Genomic DNA, 14,385 nt, shown 5'->3' with positions numbered 1-14,385 from the left:
GTATACTGATGTTTTATGATATAAAATCATTTAAAATGACCTGGTTGTGTGGCTTGTTGTATGGTCATTTTTATTATACACACGCATGTTACCCTAATGAGGTAAGGTTACCTCTCCCCTCCCCTATACCCTAACCTCCGCCCTCCCATATCCTCTCCCAACCTCCCTCCCCTATACCCTAACCTCCCCCTCTATACCCTGACCTCTGTCCTCCCCCCCATACACCCTTACCTCCCCCTCCCCCCTCCTTTACTCATACCTCCCCCTCCTCTAACCCTAACCTCTCCCCTCCCCTATACCCTAACCGCCCGCCTCCCTTACCCTCACCCCCAACCTTACCCTAATCCTCATCCTTATCCCTAACCCTAAACCTAACCTTAACCATAGCAGCGAATATCAAGCCAGTAAAAGCACGTATGATGATATTAGCTAACTAGACAATCAGATGGACAGTGGCTATACAGTATAGCTAGTCTAGCTTTCCAACCCAATTTTGTGTAGCCCACCTTTGTGAAATGTGTGATAAACAGGAAAAGGTCCTGCCACACTTACCTGACAACTGGAATGGGGTATTTTTTGGGATTACTGTTGAACTATGTGTTCACCCGGCTATGAACTGAGACTTGATAAATCATATTATCAATATATAACATTTCTTGCCTTTTCTCTCTATAGTGTAACACTATTGTACCATTGATACACTTAATACTAACCATCATGAAACGTATAGCAATACTAACCCACTCTATATATCTCTCTCTTCCCCCTTACCTCACTTGTGAGGTAAACCATTACCAGTCATTAGCCATCCTTGTAATTGGCCCTCATCGCACCTGAAGTCCCATCCCTATGACTGCCCTACCATTGCCTGTTGCTGTCCCCTTGACCGGATTCCTGGCCTGCCTCTTGATCAGAAATAAACCTCCATTCCGTGTGTGTGTGATCTGTCCGTTGCTGAATAAGGTTCTATAGCTGCTTTGGCATGTTGGTGGTCAACATGTCTGTAGTGTAAAACGTTCTAAAACTGGTGTCAAATGTTGCTGGCCGTATTACTACGTAAACCATGAATGTTGCGCATCATTTATTATGACGTCATTATATATACTTTCTCTCAGCAACCCCAACTCAAACTGACTTCCCGCGTCCCTGACAACTGCCTCAATAATCAAGGAGAAGAAGAAGAAGACTCCCTTTGTGTGTCTTTGTGTTCCTTCAATATGTGTTGTATACGTTTGGGTGAACACAGATCTCCTCACACTCCTCTTTTCAAAACAAGGGTCCATTTTGTTAGCAGTGACGCGCGTAGGAGGACGGTCTGACGGAGCCTCAGGGGCCGTCTGGCTCCAGGACGCCTACGGGTTAGACAGGGGACACCTGGCATCCAACCCACAACCTTTAGAGCAGGCAGTCACACACCCCCCAGACCACTGGACTGTTGTGGTGTCTGTGTGTCTCTGACCTCCACCCCCTCCACCCTCAGGGTCTGTCAGGGCACCCCCAGCCCCGCTGCAGGGGGGCTCTGCTGGGGGCCGTCTACCGGAGCGACCGGCTGAAGGTGGACCTCCTGAACGCTGACATCACCGCGCACACGCACGCCGCCAGCACCCAGAGTGTGCGTATGAATACCCTTACAAACTACAGTACCGCTCTGCCCCGGTAGAAAGACTGTGGTTTACTGAAGAGGCAAACCAACCTAATGGACTGCTAGGTGATACAGCCTACGCAGGTCGTGTTGAACACAGCTGTGAAGAGATCATCTGCAGCTTGTCCAGCTGTAAAGGAAAGTGTACCCTGATAATCAAAGACCTGAGAAACACTGACTCTGCTTGGTACAAGTTTAGGTTCATAACAAACCAGACAGGATTTACTGGTCCAACGGGAGTGAAGTTATCAGTGACAGGTATACTCTGATGACTTATAAGACTACCCAACATTGTGTGTGTGTGTGTGTGTGTGTGTGTGTGTGTGTGCGTGTGCGTGCGTGCGTGCGTGCGTGTGAAAGTCTGTAATCTGAACCATTATGAATAACAGTTTTTCTCTTGGACCCAGATCTGCAGGTCTCATATATCAAACCATATCTGGAATGTTCCAGTGGTCACACGTGTGAACTAGCTGGTAACCCTAACTACATCTGGTACAAGAACGGACGGCGTACCAGTGGAAGTTTCTATATATACCCTACCTCCTATGACAGCTATTCCTGCGCTGTTGAAGGATACGAACGCCTCCATTCCCCTTTAGAGTGTAAGTCGACTCCACACTGACATGAGGGCAGATGTTATGGAGCTTTTTGTAATAACTACGTGTGTTATTAATGGACAACGCGTGTGTGCAGCCTTACCAGTAGAAAGATACTTCACACTCTGGAAAGTTATAAGAGAAACATATTTTCTGTCACATTGTGGTGGAGGGAATAGTTTCTCTATCATAATATATAAGAGGACACTTATTAAGAATACATATTAGAAAGAATAGTAACACTTGACAATATGGGTACATTCATTTACTGTTGATTCAGTAAATGCAGTAATAAGCATTAATATATATTAGCACAGGAGTTAGGGTTCATGGGTAAGGTTAGAGCTAGGGTTAAGTCTAGCCATATGAACTAATGTATAAATCAATACCTTAGTTAACATGGACACCATTAGTCAATTATTACTAGACCATTAGTGAACTGGTTATTCAATGTCAGTTAAAGTTAATGACTGCTTTAATTAATGTTAATGTTGTCAAGTGATCCCAAAGGAATAAGTAGGAACTACTATGGAAGTAAATCTGTCATCGGATTTTGAAAATAAAAAGCCATTGAATTTTAAGCACTGAATATTTATGCATTGAAATAACGTACCTGGATTTTTTTTCCACTGAATTAAAGCCATTGAATTTTTAGCTCTGAATATTTATGCATCGAAATAACGTATCCGATTTTTTTTCTTCTGAATTGAACTAAATATTCAAAGTTCAAGTAATATTTAAATTCAAGTAGTCTAAATTCAGATTCAAAATGCTATGTATTCATTTTAACTTAAATATTTTCAACGTCCCCAAATTCAACATGCCGGGAGCAATCGAGAGCAATCGATCCCAGATGCTAGATCGCGGTCAAGCAAGGAGAGCGAGCGGGTGTTACACCGTATTCTGCGACCCACCGGAAAGTGTGACCCCAGGGGGCGCTGTTGTACATTTTTTGCAACATGCACGAGTTTGAAGTGTAGACAGGCATCAGGCCTGAAGTGGTTCACGTGCGGAAACACGCACAAGCTTAAAACGTAACGTTTGTATCATCATCGATCACTCGGGATGGGTGCATTCGTTTTGGACACCGTTGGCTGAAGCAAAACGGTTGATATGCCTCTGTGGTGGCATAACGAGCCGACAGCATAGCGCACTGAGTGGCATGATACAGATAAGAGGATGATATGAGATATGAGAATTTAAATCAGGTTGCTGTCAGGCGCTTCTTCCCGAGGCACGCCGTGCGTCCACTGGAGCTACAGGCTGCAGCCGCTTCAGTTGCCACTCAATGCACGATACTGTCGGCTCTGCTCTCTCGTGCCACAGCGGGCAGCGGGCTTCAGATCGCCCCAGACTCACACCAGTAGGCAAAGGGACCTCAGATCTCCCCAAATTGGTGCCCTAATAAATTGGGGTCTTAACCCACTACAATTACCCTTAGGCCTAAGCTGCATGCAAATCCAGCCAAGTCACTGCAATCACACACACACACACACACACACACACACACACACACACACACTGTGACAACCCGCTCCCCACCCGGGGGAACCGGGGGGTAGTGGTCGACGGGGTATACCGCCTTCACCCACCAGTCGGCAGCAGAGCGTGCGTCGGCACCCGGCGCAATCACCGGGATGCAACGCACCTGGCCGGAGGGGGGGGAGAGTCGGCATAAAAGACGAGCATGGACGCACACCGGGGGGAACAAGAAGGACCAGCAAAGAGTCAATTGATAACGGAGAGTCTCATGGAGGCCACAGCTGATCTAATATTTGCATTGCATTGTACCCATTGAGCCGAATAAACGCCGACTTCGGCTCAGCCTGGAATCTGAGTGTGGTGCATTCCGTGTGTGTGAGTAATATTCGTGAACCGGGCTGCCACAACACGCACATGCACACTTCACATACAGTCATTAGTTCATTGTTTATTTCACAAACTGCAGTAAAAGGGTTAAAAAAAACCGGTGTGCATTATAACAAAAACATAAATACCCCCCCCCCACCTAATCGTGCTTAATAAATACATTTGATTTGATTGCATTTTACAATCCCATTCAATGGATAGGGTGATACGGTCCACCATCGTTGCCTCTTTCCCCATTAAAAAGCTACAGTCAGGTTGATTTACCTTTGAGCATTTCCTATTATAGGCTACTGTGTAAAATGCTGTTTAGAATTAACGTTTGTATCAAGAAAGAGAGACCCATCATCACAGCCGTTTCGTTGACAAGGCTAAAACCTGCTCTGCACATGCCTTCCCCCCGCATCAGAGTCAGGTATCCAACGAGTGACGCTCTTATTATTCCTGCTCGCTCTCCTTGCTTGACCGCGATCTAGCATCTGGGATCGATTGCTCTTTCCTGGGTCCCCCGACGTTAACGCTGAATTTCGTACCTTGAATTTTGCAGCTGAATTTGACATGTTGAGTTTGGGGACGTTGAAAATATCTAAGTTGAAATGAATACATAGCATTATGAATCTGAATTTAGACTATTGCATTTTTTTACTTTATTTATATTTTTTTACTTTATTTATATTCTTTATTTTATTTAGTTAAATTCAGAAGAAAAAAAATCAGAAAAATTCAGAGCTAAAAAATCAATGGCTTTTTATTTTCAAAATCCGATGAGACAGATTTACTTCCATAAACTACAGCTTCTATTATAGTATATCTTTTTAGTTTCTACTATTGTAGTTTCTACTCTGGTATTTTCTCATTGAACTAAACCAGATTGCTATTCTCTTAGTAAACACTAAGACTACAAATTCACCAGATTAGTGCTTCAAGAACTCTAACGGTGCTATTCCTTTCTCAGGTGTCTCTGTCTACAGTTGTTACAAAGTGTCCTACACCACCAGAACCATGTGTGTTCTACAAGGAACATCAGTGGACATCTCCTGCACATACGGCCCGGTTAGAACAATCTATACATCAGATACATACTGGTATATATGGAGAGATAATCAACAGCCCAGGGACCTCAAGACAGACTCTGAATATAAAGGCCGTGCTCAGTACTCTGACGAAAGGAGACGAAGCTCCACTCTGAGAATCACTGACCTCAAAGTCACAGATTCAGCAGAGTACCGCTTCAAGTTCACAACAAAGAACCATGAATGGAAAGGTGATTTACATGGTACAACTCTGACCGTCACAGGTAATACTTTATATATAGTCGGCCAATAATACTAATAATATTAAACAGTCAGGACTCTACAGCGGTTTAATTATATACTATATATTACTTATTCAGGCCTGAGCGTGGACGTGACCCCTGTTGCCACGGTGACAGAGGGCCAGAGAGTGACACTGAGCTGTATCACCAGTTGTCCTCTGACTGGTCCACCCTCCTACATCTGGTACCAGAACAACGTTTACCTGTTGGAGGAACCAAATAACCAGCTGGTTCTGGAGCACGCCACCCCGAGGCATGCTGGGAACTACTCCTGCTCCGTCAGAAGTGACCGACCCCTCCGCTCTCCCCAAAAGACCCTCACCGTTCAATGTACCATGTGTATATTACATCCCACTTCATCTGTTTCTGATTGGCCCAGTTTACCTGTGACTGCAATAACACTGTTGAGCCAGAGGTGGTGACTGCAGTCTGATGTTTGTCTTTGGTGACTCTTTAATGAAAAGGGCAATGATACTAGCCTGACATGTTTGATAATACTTTTGCGATACATTTAACTAACACTTGTTATCAACACACCTGCCACCAGATGCTCCAAAGACCCCCTCAGTGAGCGTGAGTCCCTCTGGTGAGATAGAGGAGGGCAGCTCAGTGACTCTGAGCTGCAGCAGTGATGCCAACCCAGCAGCTAACTTCTCCTGGTTCAAGGTTACTACAGATGATTCCTCCAGAGTGACGGGCCTGGGTCAACAGGTCGTCTTTGATCACATCCAGTCTTCAAACACTGGACAATATCTCTGTGAAGCTAAGAATGAGAGAGGGACAACATCAGAATCCATCTCCATCGATGTGAAGTGTGAGTAAAACACACTGTTCAAATACAGAGAAATTATCTAAACCTCGTCTACATGAATCATCCCATAGGGCAAACATCACTCTCTGCTTTTTTTTTATATGAGAGTACTGTTTAAAATGCTAAAAGTTGAACGTCATATGGAGCAGTTCTCTCATATTTAAGATATTTATTCATCATGTATTCAATTCAAAAGCTCTCAAAGCTTTTCTTGTCAATATCGTTAATACTAGTCCACGTTATGTTTATACATGTTTTTGACCTCCAATGTCATGCCATGTCAATGACCTCCAGATGGGCCTAAAAACACATCTGTGTATTCAAGTGCCTCTGGTGAGATAGAGGAGGGCAGCTCAGTGACTCTGAGCTGCAGCAGTGATGCCAACCCAGCAGCTGACTTCACCTGGTTCAAGGACCGTGAAGACTCAGTGGGACAATCAGGACAGAACTACACCATCGCTCATATCTCATCCCAGCATGGAGGAAACTATTACTGCAGAGCGCATAATGGAATCGGACGTCATAATTCCACCTTGTTGTTCATTTATGTGACAGGTAATCGTTCATCTGATAGACCAACACCTTTGATGTATCAAAGGGTCAGGTTTAAGGACTTGAGCACACAGTCTAATACTGGCCTATGGATGTTGCAGGTTCCTCACCATCACCACACACACTAGTTGCTGTAGGAACCGCTGCGGCCTTACTATCCCCCATAGCCCTCCTCGTCTTCCTCTGGATGAGGTATATTCTCTCTCTCCCTTCATTCTTTGACATGGATTTCTCCTGCTGCTTCTTCATCCGTCTGTTCTCTTCCCCAGGAGAAAGAAGGCGTCCAGAAAAGCCCCTGGGCTGGGAGGACGGCCAGAGACCGAGGAGGGGGTGAGACACAGGAAGTCATTTAACTAACCCATGATGGAACTAACACACAGTGGAAATACCCCGAGGCAACGCCCCAAACCACATGTGAAACGTGACTTCTTTCTTTAGCGAGTGGTCTTGTCTGTTGCTCTGTCAATATGCAAACATAAGAGATGATGCCCAATGAAGAAATGCTGTTGGAGGTGAAAGGAAAAACCCTCAATTTAGTGGTTGAGTGGTGGATCCACGGTCCTACCCCAGCGACGGTAGCCAGCTCTGGGTCAAGGCCAACCGGCATGAAGCCTTTTAAAAGGCTTTTCTAATGGACCTTTCTGTCTCTCCCTCTCTCCCTGTCAGTCTCTTCCTGTTCCTGTGTATGACAACGTCTTAGCTGGGACCAATCGCTTGGCTCCTTCAGCACAGAGTGAACCAATAGAACGGCAGGATGACCTTCACTATGCCAGCGTCCACATCCACCGATTGGCTGGCTCCAATGCAGGCCCGGTTCTACGGGGGTGCATAAGCATGCATTGCACCCCCCAAAAAATAGTTTGCACCCTCAATTGAAAAAAGGGGAGTGACATTTTTTTTATTTTTTATAAATATGATAAAAAAAATAAAACACTTGCTCACAAAACAAATTGTAATCAAACTTGTGACAATTTCCATTAAATACCGTTGTTTGCTGCATTTATTTTGTTCACTAAACCGATAAGAACGTTATTATTATTATGACAGGTGCGCGTGAACTGCGCCCCGTCCGGCGGCGCGCACGTCAGTGACATTAAACTTCTTCGGCAACAATTAGGCATTTACAATGGATATCCGAAAATAAAAAAGAACACCGCAAAAGAATCCAATACATCAGACAGTATAACCGTTGTGAACACTAGCACTAGCAACGCTAGCTCAATCCTGACCGACTCGCTGCCTTTCCCGCTCTCACTCCCGGACAAGCAGCCTTTGCCGGCGCCACTGTGTTGTTCATAAGAACCCATATTTGCCAATTGTGTTTTGATTGTATTTATTTACAATCTTGTGAACTTTAAGAAAGGCACTATGTATTACTGATTACTTTTTGTGAAAATAACATTCCTAATTGGGTTTTATCTGTCAGCATTAAAAGTTTTGGGCAGCAGAATAAGCAATTGACATTAAGTGGTTCACATAAAGGTGCATCTCATAATATTAGAATATCAGGGAAAAGCTATTTTTTGTAATTTAATTCAAAAGGTTCCATATAATCTAGATGTATTAGACATAAAGTGATATATTTCAAGCATTATCTTGTGAATGATAATGTAAAATTATTTTGTGACATTTAGTGGTTCACTTATATAAATACAGAGCATGTTTTATGTTTTATGTTTATGTTGTTAAATTATTTGGTCTCACAAAGTTTGCTTTGCTTGAAAGTATGTGAACCTCTTGAGCCTTTTCAAATTTGTCTTTTAAATGTTTGTTTTTCAAATTTTTCTTTTAAATTATTAATTCATTCTCATATCCAAAGCTTGGATATCAATAAGCTAACGTTGCAGCTGAAATGTTCTCCACATCACAAGACATGATGTGATACCATCTTTTAAGCACAGTAAATGTTTTTGTCCCAACATGTCAGTACAACTACCCAGAAGTGCTTGTCTATCTACTGGTAGAAAGGCCTAGTGTAAAAAGCGAAGTCTGAACTGAAGCTGGGTAGCTGGTTTTACTATAGTACTGGTGCACCCCCTATAATCTCAGATGCACCCCAAGGCATTCTGTTCTGGAACCGGGCCTGCTCCAATGTCCAATCAGATCGGTCGGAGGAGGTCCTTTACTCTACGGTCAACGTTCAAAGAGTCAAGGCTGTCCCTGAATGAGCTTCTCATGATATCAGAAGAGAAAAAGAGTCAATATTCTGACCTCCTCATTTTTCACCTGCTTTAGCAATGTTATCGTTTGTTTCTCATGCCAATAAAGCTTTTATGAATTGAATTGAAGGTCATCCTGCCGTTCTATTGGTTCACTCTGTGCTGAAGGAGCCAAGCGATTGGTCCCAGCTAAGACGTTGTCATACACAGGAACAGGAAGAGACTGACAGGGAGAGAGGGAGAGACAGAAAGGTCCATTAGAAAACCCTTTTAAAAGGCTTCATGCACTTCTGGTTGAGAGACCCTTGGAGGAGACTAATGACCGTCATGGAGGAGGCTGTGGGCCTCCCTTCGTCTTCGTCCTTCTTTGAAATGATTCCTCCTCCTCATCACTGCAAGGAGTGGTGAGCTGGTAGGACTAATTTTAAATTTTTTAAATTGAGTTGAAGAGAGAGAGATCTGTATTCCACTTGCCTGGATCAAAGGTTACTGTGTAGACTCACAGCACTCCCTCCATCACACACACACACACACACACACACACTCACTCACTCACTCACTCACTCACTCACTCACTCACTCACTCACTCCATCACACACACACACACACACACTCACTCCATCACACACACACACACACACACACACACACACACACACACACACACACACACACACTCACTCACTCACTCACTCACTCACTCACTCACTCACGCCTGCTACTGAAGTGGCTGAACCAAATGTGAAATGCGGACCCTTATCTACGTGTGAATGGGAGGTAAGAACTGCACAGTTTCCGTTGACATTATTGTGATATTTATCCTTACCAGACGGTCACTATTGGCTGCTCTGAAGTATATTATGCTTGCAGATTAGTTTATCTTCAGAAACAACAAAATGGTATGAATTGACTTCCAGCTGCTCGTACAGCAGGTAGATTTGTCTACGTTCTAGTCTCATTTCACTCTACTTAGTCATACTTAGTATTTCACAAGGTGCTAGGTGAGCAGAGGCATGGCCACGGCGGGCCTGGACGGGCCTAGGCCCGCCTCATTGTCAGTCTTGCCCGTCCAATCAGAGGGCTTTCCTTCGTTTACGTTCACCGTCTAAAAAAGGCGCGCAAGTCAGCGCTCGTCTGAGAGCTCAAGAATCAGTCACATCGCAAACAGCCGGCAGCTCCTCCCCCCTCCCCTCCTGAACGTTTCTGTGAGAGCCCTCCCACTTTACAAATATAAGAAATAAAGACATATAGCCGTCAGACATTAGGCCTGTCTGTTGAGGAGGACTCTCTCTCTCTCTCTATCTCTCTCTCTCTCTCACTGTCTCTCTCTCTCTCTCTCTCTCGCTCTCTCTCTCTCTCTCGCTCTCACTGTCGCTCTCTCTCTCTCGCTCTCTCTCTCTCTCTCTCTCTCTCTCTCTCTCTCTCTCTCTCTCTCTCTCTCTCTCTCTCTCTCTCTCTCTCTCTCTGCGTGTGTGTGTGATAAGTTGTCATCTTTGCAGTAGACTTGTCTTATACGGCCAATCTGTTTCACTTTGATGTGATGCTCACCAAAGCTTCGTTCATGCAGTTTTGCGCAGGTTTAAAATGTTTAGCCTGACGGTGAATTGTCAGCTGTGACCGAGAGCGGTGAAGCGTTCAATAAATGTGACGCGCCGATGCATGGGTTCATGCAGTTTTGCGCAAGTTTAAAATGTTTCCGTGTAATTTGTCAGCTGTGATCAAATGCCTTTAATAAATTCCACCTTTATGTCATAAATATAACATGCCTTTGATTAATGTTTGTATGGTGCATCTAATCGAGGCCTATCTTAGGTTCAATCAAACTGGCTTTGCCCGCCTGTTTTTTCCTGTGCCTCCTATATGGACATTTGTGGCTCCGCCGCTGTAGGTGAGGGTAACATACAGTGATGTTAAGCCTCCAAGATCATTTCTCAAAATGCTATTTAATGAATTAAATACATTTCATTCATGCAGTTTACTTTCATTGGATTCCAAAAAGTTTCCAGACTACAAGTCTGAACTTCCTGTTTCGGAGAAGTCCAACCCGCTGACGCGTGACATCGACCAGGCCTCAGCCAATCACGTGGTTAGGCTGCTGAGAGCCTGCGACGCAGAGATACTCCGGGATGAGAGGAAGCCCTTTTAAGGTCATGTCAGAGGTCAGTATTCATACATTCAAACAACAACACAGCGCACTTGTCTATTGTGCTATGGTTCTGTTATAAGTTAGCTTTCTGTGTATTTGTTAACATGGACAGATATATAAATCTTTATCATCATTACACAAGTGATCATAGTATGAGGGAATGTAGTTGAAATCGTACACAACATGTTGTACCACATTATCTATCGTATACGCCCTGAATGTTTTATTTGATTAGTTTTTCTCCTCAAAGCAAACATACGTCTCATCTCACACTAAAGAATGTGTTAAATGTCAACCCCAGACCTGCTGAGAAACCAGCGGACTTCACAATGGTGACTTTACTGCTCATAATTGTTTATTTTGTATTCCTTCAAAACAGAAACTTCTCAGCGACAGTGTGATGAAAACCTTGCTGGCGGTCGCAGTGAAGGCGGCAGACATCCTCAAGGTCTGTTGAGGCCTGACAAATGTCTCCCTCTGTCCGACCCCCTCCGTCCGTCCGTCTCTGTTGGAGAATAAACGGTAGCCTGATGCATCAGCCGCTTACTTCATTACATTTCATATAGCGTCTGAACACGAGCCGTAGAGATTCGTTTGCTTCCGGGAGGCGGTTGCTTCCGTTTGCTTCGACTAATCGCTGCTGCTTGGCGGTGACGTATGCTATGCGTTTATTTATTTCCGTTTATTATGTCCTGGTCATCACTAACGCCAAGCTGGCCTGCTGTTACACCCAGTATCCCTGCCTCCTTAATCTGGTCTTCTATCAGGGCAAGCAGGGGGGACACAACGATAACAATAGGGTTAGCATTAGCGTTTGGCTTGCATAATGTATTCGCCACTAACGGGGCCAGCTGGTAAATTAAACTTTTCCCAAACCCGGTAGGAAGAAGTCCAAAAACGTCTTTGCCCTCCAAAAAATTCGTCAAACATGCTTCTTGTTCTGGCTTTAAGTCTTCAATATCCGGAATAGTTTCAAGCACAGAGCGTATAGCTTCGCCGACATCCATCTCGTCAACTGTTTACCGCAGCTTGGGAACTACACCGGTATTTCAGTTTGGGCGCTTCAGTTCGACGTCATCGCCCGTCATCGCCACATCTGCTCGCTGATTGGTCCGTCCGCTCTGGCGGACGGAGCAAACCGAAACGCATTGCTAGTTCCCTGACTATATGGTTGAGGCAAATTAAATTTGCCGGAACCAGTAGGCGGCGCTAGCCTGGCTAAATAAACGGTAGAGCTGTGTCATTGTGATTCCGCCACCAGGGAGCGCCAGACAGCCTTGTTGTACTGAGCGGCTGTGGGACGTCTGGTCGACTGGCTTTCCTCGTAGCGGTAAAATCCACTTTGTAATACCGCGTATAAGTTACACTAATATATAGTACAACTTATGTCAGAATGGTTGCATTAAAATAGACTTCACTGACAATGACTAGAAATTCTAAATTCAATATACATACATATATTATATTAGCCTATGCAAGCAGCTTGGTTAGCTAAAAAAAGATGTGTAGATAAGTTCATGTGTGTATTGTATGGTCATTTGTGTGTGTGTGTGTGTGTGTGTGTGTGTGTGTGTGTGTGTGTGTGTGTGTGTGTGTGTGTGTGTGTGTGTGTGTGTGTGTGTGTGTGTGTGTGTGTGTGTGTGTGTGTGTGTGTGTGTGTAGCTTTGTGGGCGGTTCTATGACGATGTTGCTATTATGACGACGAGATAAATGAGCTTTGCGCCCGACGTAAATCTAAAATGGTTGGTCTGAAACCTGTAGGTGTGTTTTGGGCGTAACGTGCAATAAACCAATGAGAGTTCCATCTCCCATCCCCTTTAAGAGCCATGAGCGCATTTGACTTGACGAGTTGATATTTTGACAGCGCGTTTGCAGTCTCCGCTGAGACAGATGCACGACCACCAGTGGCGGCTGGTGGTTTTTAGAGTGAGGGAGGAAGGACTGCGCGCTTGGTTGCCATTGGCCTGCTTGCACTGTTAGTGGCGTATGGTGGCATAAGTCTGTGAGACTCAAGTTGTTTCAGGGTGTTTTGGTGAACTACAAAATAGCAGGGAGGGGTAATTATGTGAATAAAATGTGTACAAATCCACCAGTGGCAGCGTTGTACTTTGAAAGCTGGTGGGCAGCATGTCTTGTCTGGCTATGTTTATTTTCAGCTACAATTGTTTTAAGAAAAATGAAGACACAAGACCAAAAGTGATGCCATTTAAAATGCATGTATGAGTAACAAACAATCAAAAGAACAACAAGAATATAATTTCACAACTATTGACATGGGCTGTAAGCCTAACATTGTTTGAGGCAAATGTGGATGTTAATGGATGTTTGAGAATGTTGGTCATGGTGTTAAGCCAAATAAGATTGAGGGACTTCATTTATAGATCAAGTCAATCGCTGTTAGTGTTAAAGATATCAGTGACCTGGTCATACCAAACGGGATATTTTCTAAGTGATTTCAGAATTACGGCGTGTGTAGCTCCACGTTTTCGCCACCCTTTCAGACGGCTTGGTAACCCAACGGAGGAGTGTCGAAAAATAGGTCGACTCAGCGCGTTTATTTCGGCAGACTTTTGGCGGTGGAAACGCCAATATAAGAGAACCGAGCCGCACCGCTCGGTGGAAACGCTAAGAAAAGCAAACAGAGCCGCACTGTACCGCAACGAGCAGTAGGGCCGCTCGGTGGAAACGAGGCCCCCAGCAGGGCCCCCAGCAGGACCCACGGTAGGGCCCCCAGCAGGGCCCCCAGCAGGGCCCACGGTAGGGCCCCCAGTAGGGCCCACGGTAGGGCCCCTGGCAGGGCCCCGTAACACGAGGGACTGTGTGCTGGGCGTGGGGGTCTTCGGGGACCAGTGGCCCCCCAGGTGGGGGCTGTGTCACGGCCCTGGTCGCCAAGTCTGATGCCGCAAAGGACCCTGGGAGAATGGGCCCCTGAGGTAGAGGTGTGTGTGGTACTAGCGGTGTGTTCCTGGTGTGTGTGATCACTATGAAGGCCCCTCTCAGGGTGGTGTGTAGGGGCCGCCAGAGCTGAGAACGGCCTTCAGCCTGAACTCTGTCTGCTCATTCCTGTGCTGCTGGAAACAATATATATAGAGCAGGGGTACAGAGTGACATGTTAGTACTAACATGTTAGTGGTTACATGTTAGTGCTAATGGTATAACCACTTTCTCTGGGACTCCAACCCGGATTCTAGGACTCTAACCCAGACAGAAGTACTAATGTTCGTAGTTACATGTTAGTAGTAACGTAAGCTGTTAGTAGTAACGTGTTGGTAGTAACATGTTAGTAGTAACATGTTA

At 45.0% G+C, this 14,385-nt stretch overlaps 2 protein-coding genes across 4 annotated transcripts in view; one reads left to right on the top strand and one right to left on the bottom strand.

Moving 5' to 3' along the window:
- The window catches only part of LOC311369502 (NLR family CARD domain-containing protein 3-like), a gene marked incomplete at both ends in the record, with an annotated part of 312,051 nt that overhangs the window by 273,855 nt on the left and 23,811 nt on the right, over window positions 1-14,385 (bottom strand). The gene's annotated exons all lie outside the window — the stretch shown is intronic.
- LOC311369539 (B-cell receptor CD22-like) lies at window positions 215-9,065 on the top strand. Of its 2 annotated transcripts, XM_084487765.1 has the most exons (9): window positions 215-1,900; window positions 2,050-2,244; window positions 5,060-5,401; window positions 5,498-5,749; window positions 5,967-6,233; window positions 6,525-6,785; window positions 6,884-6,974; window positions 7,052-7,112; window positions 7,449-9,065. In XM_084487765.1, the coding sequence occupies exons 3-9, from the start codon at window positions 5,107-5,109 to the stop codon at window positions 7,656-7,658; spliced, it is 1,437 nt and encodes a 478-aa protein (XP_084343891.1). In that variant the 5' UTR covers window positions 215-1,900; window positions 2,050-2,244; window positions 5,060-5,106; the 3' UTR covers window positions 7,659-9,065. The 2 variants fall into 2 exon arrangements, with proteins under 2 accessions (XP_084343891.1, XP_084343892.1); XM_084487766.1 differs by lacking the exon at window positions 2,050-2,244 and having other exon boundaries at window positions 217-1,900.

This window comes from Micromesistius poutassou (assembly GCF_964030765.1).
Source record: "Micromesistius poutassou genome assembly, chromosome: 24".
NCBI classification, from domain to species: domain Eukaryota; kingdom Metazoa; phylum Chordata; class Actinopteri; order Gadiformes; family Gadidae; genus Micromesistius; species Micromesistius poutassou.
This window is presented reverse-complemented; position numbering and strand designations above follow the sequence as displayed.

What these genes read in the sequence shown, in the direction of transcription:
- LOC311369539 (XM_084487765.1), top strand. Translation starts at nt 5,107, where the DNA reads ATGTGTGTTCTACAAGGAACATCAGTGGACATCTCCTGCACATACGGC. An exon ending in CATCTCCATCGATGTGAAGT is followed by an intron (nt 6,234 to 6,524) that starts GTGAGTAAAACA and finishes AATGACCTCCAG; the next exon opens with ATGGGCCTAAAAACACATCT. An exon ending in GTTGTTCATTTATGTGACAG is followed by an intron (nt 6,786 to 6,883) that starts GTAATCGTTCAT and finishes TGGATGTTGCAG; the next exon opens with GTTCCTCACCATCACCACAC.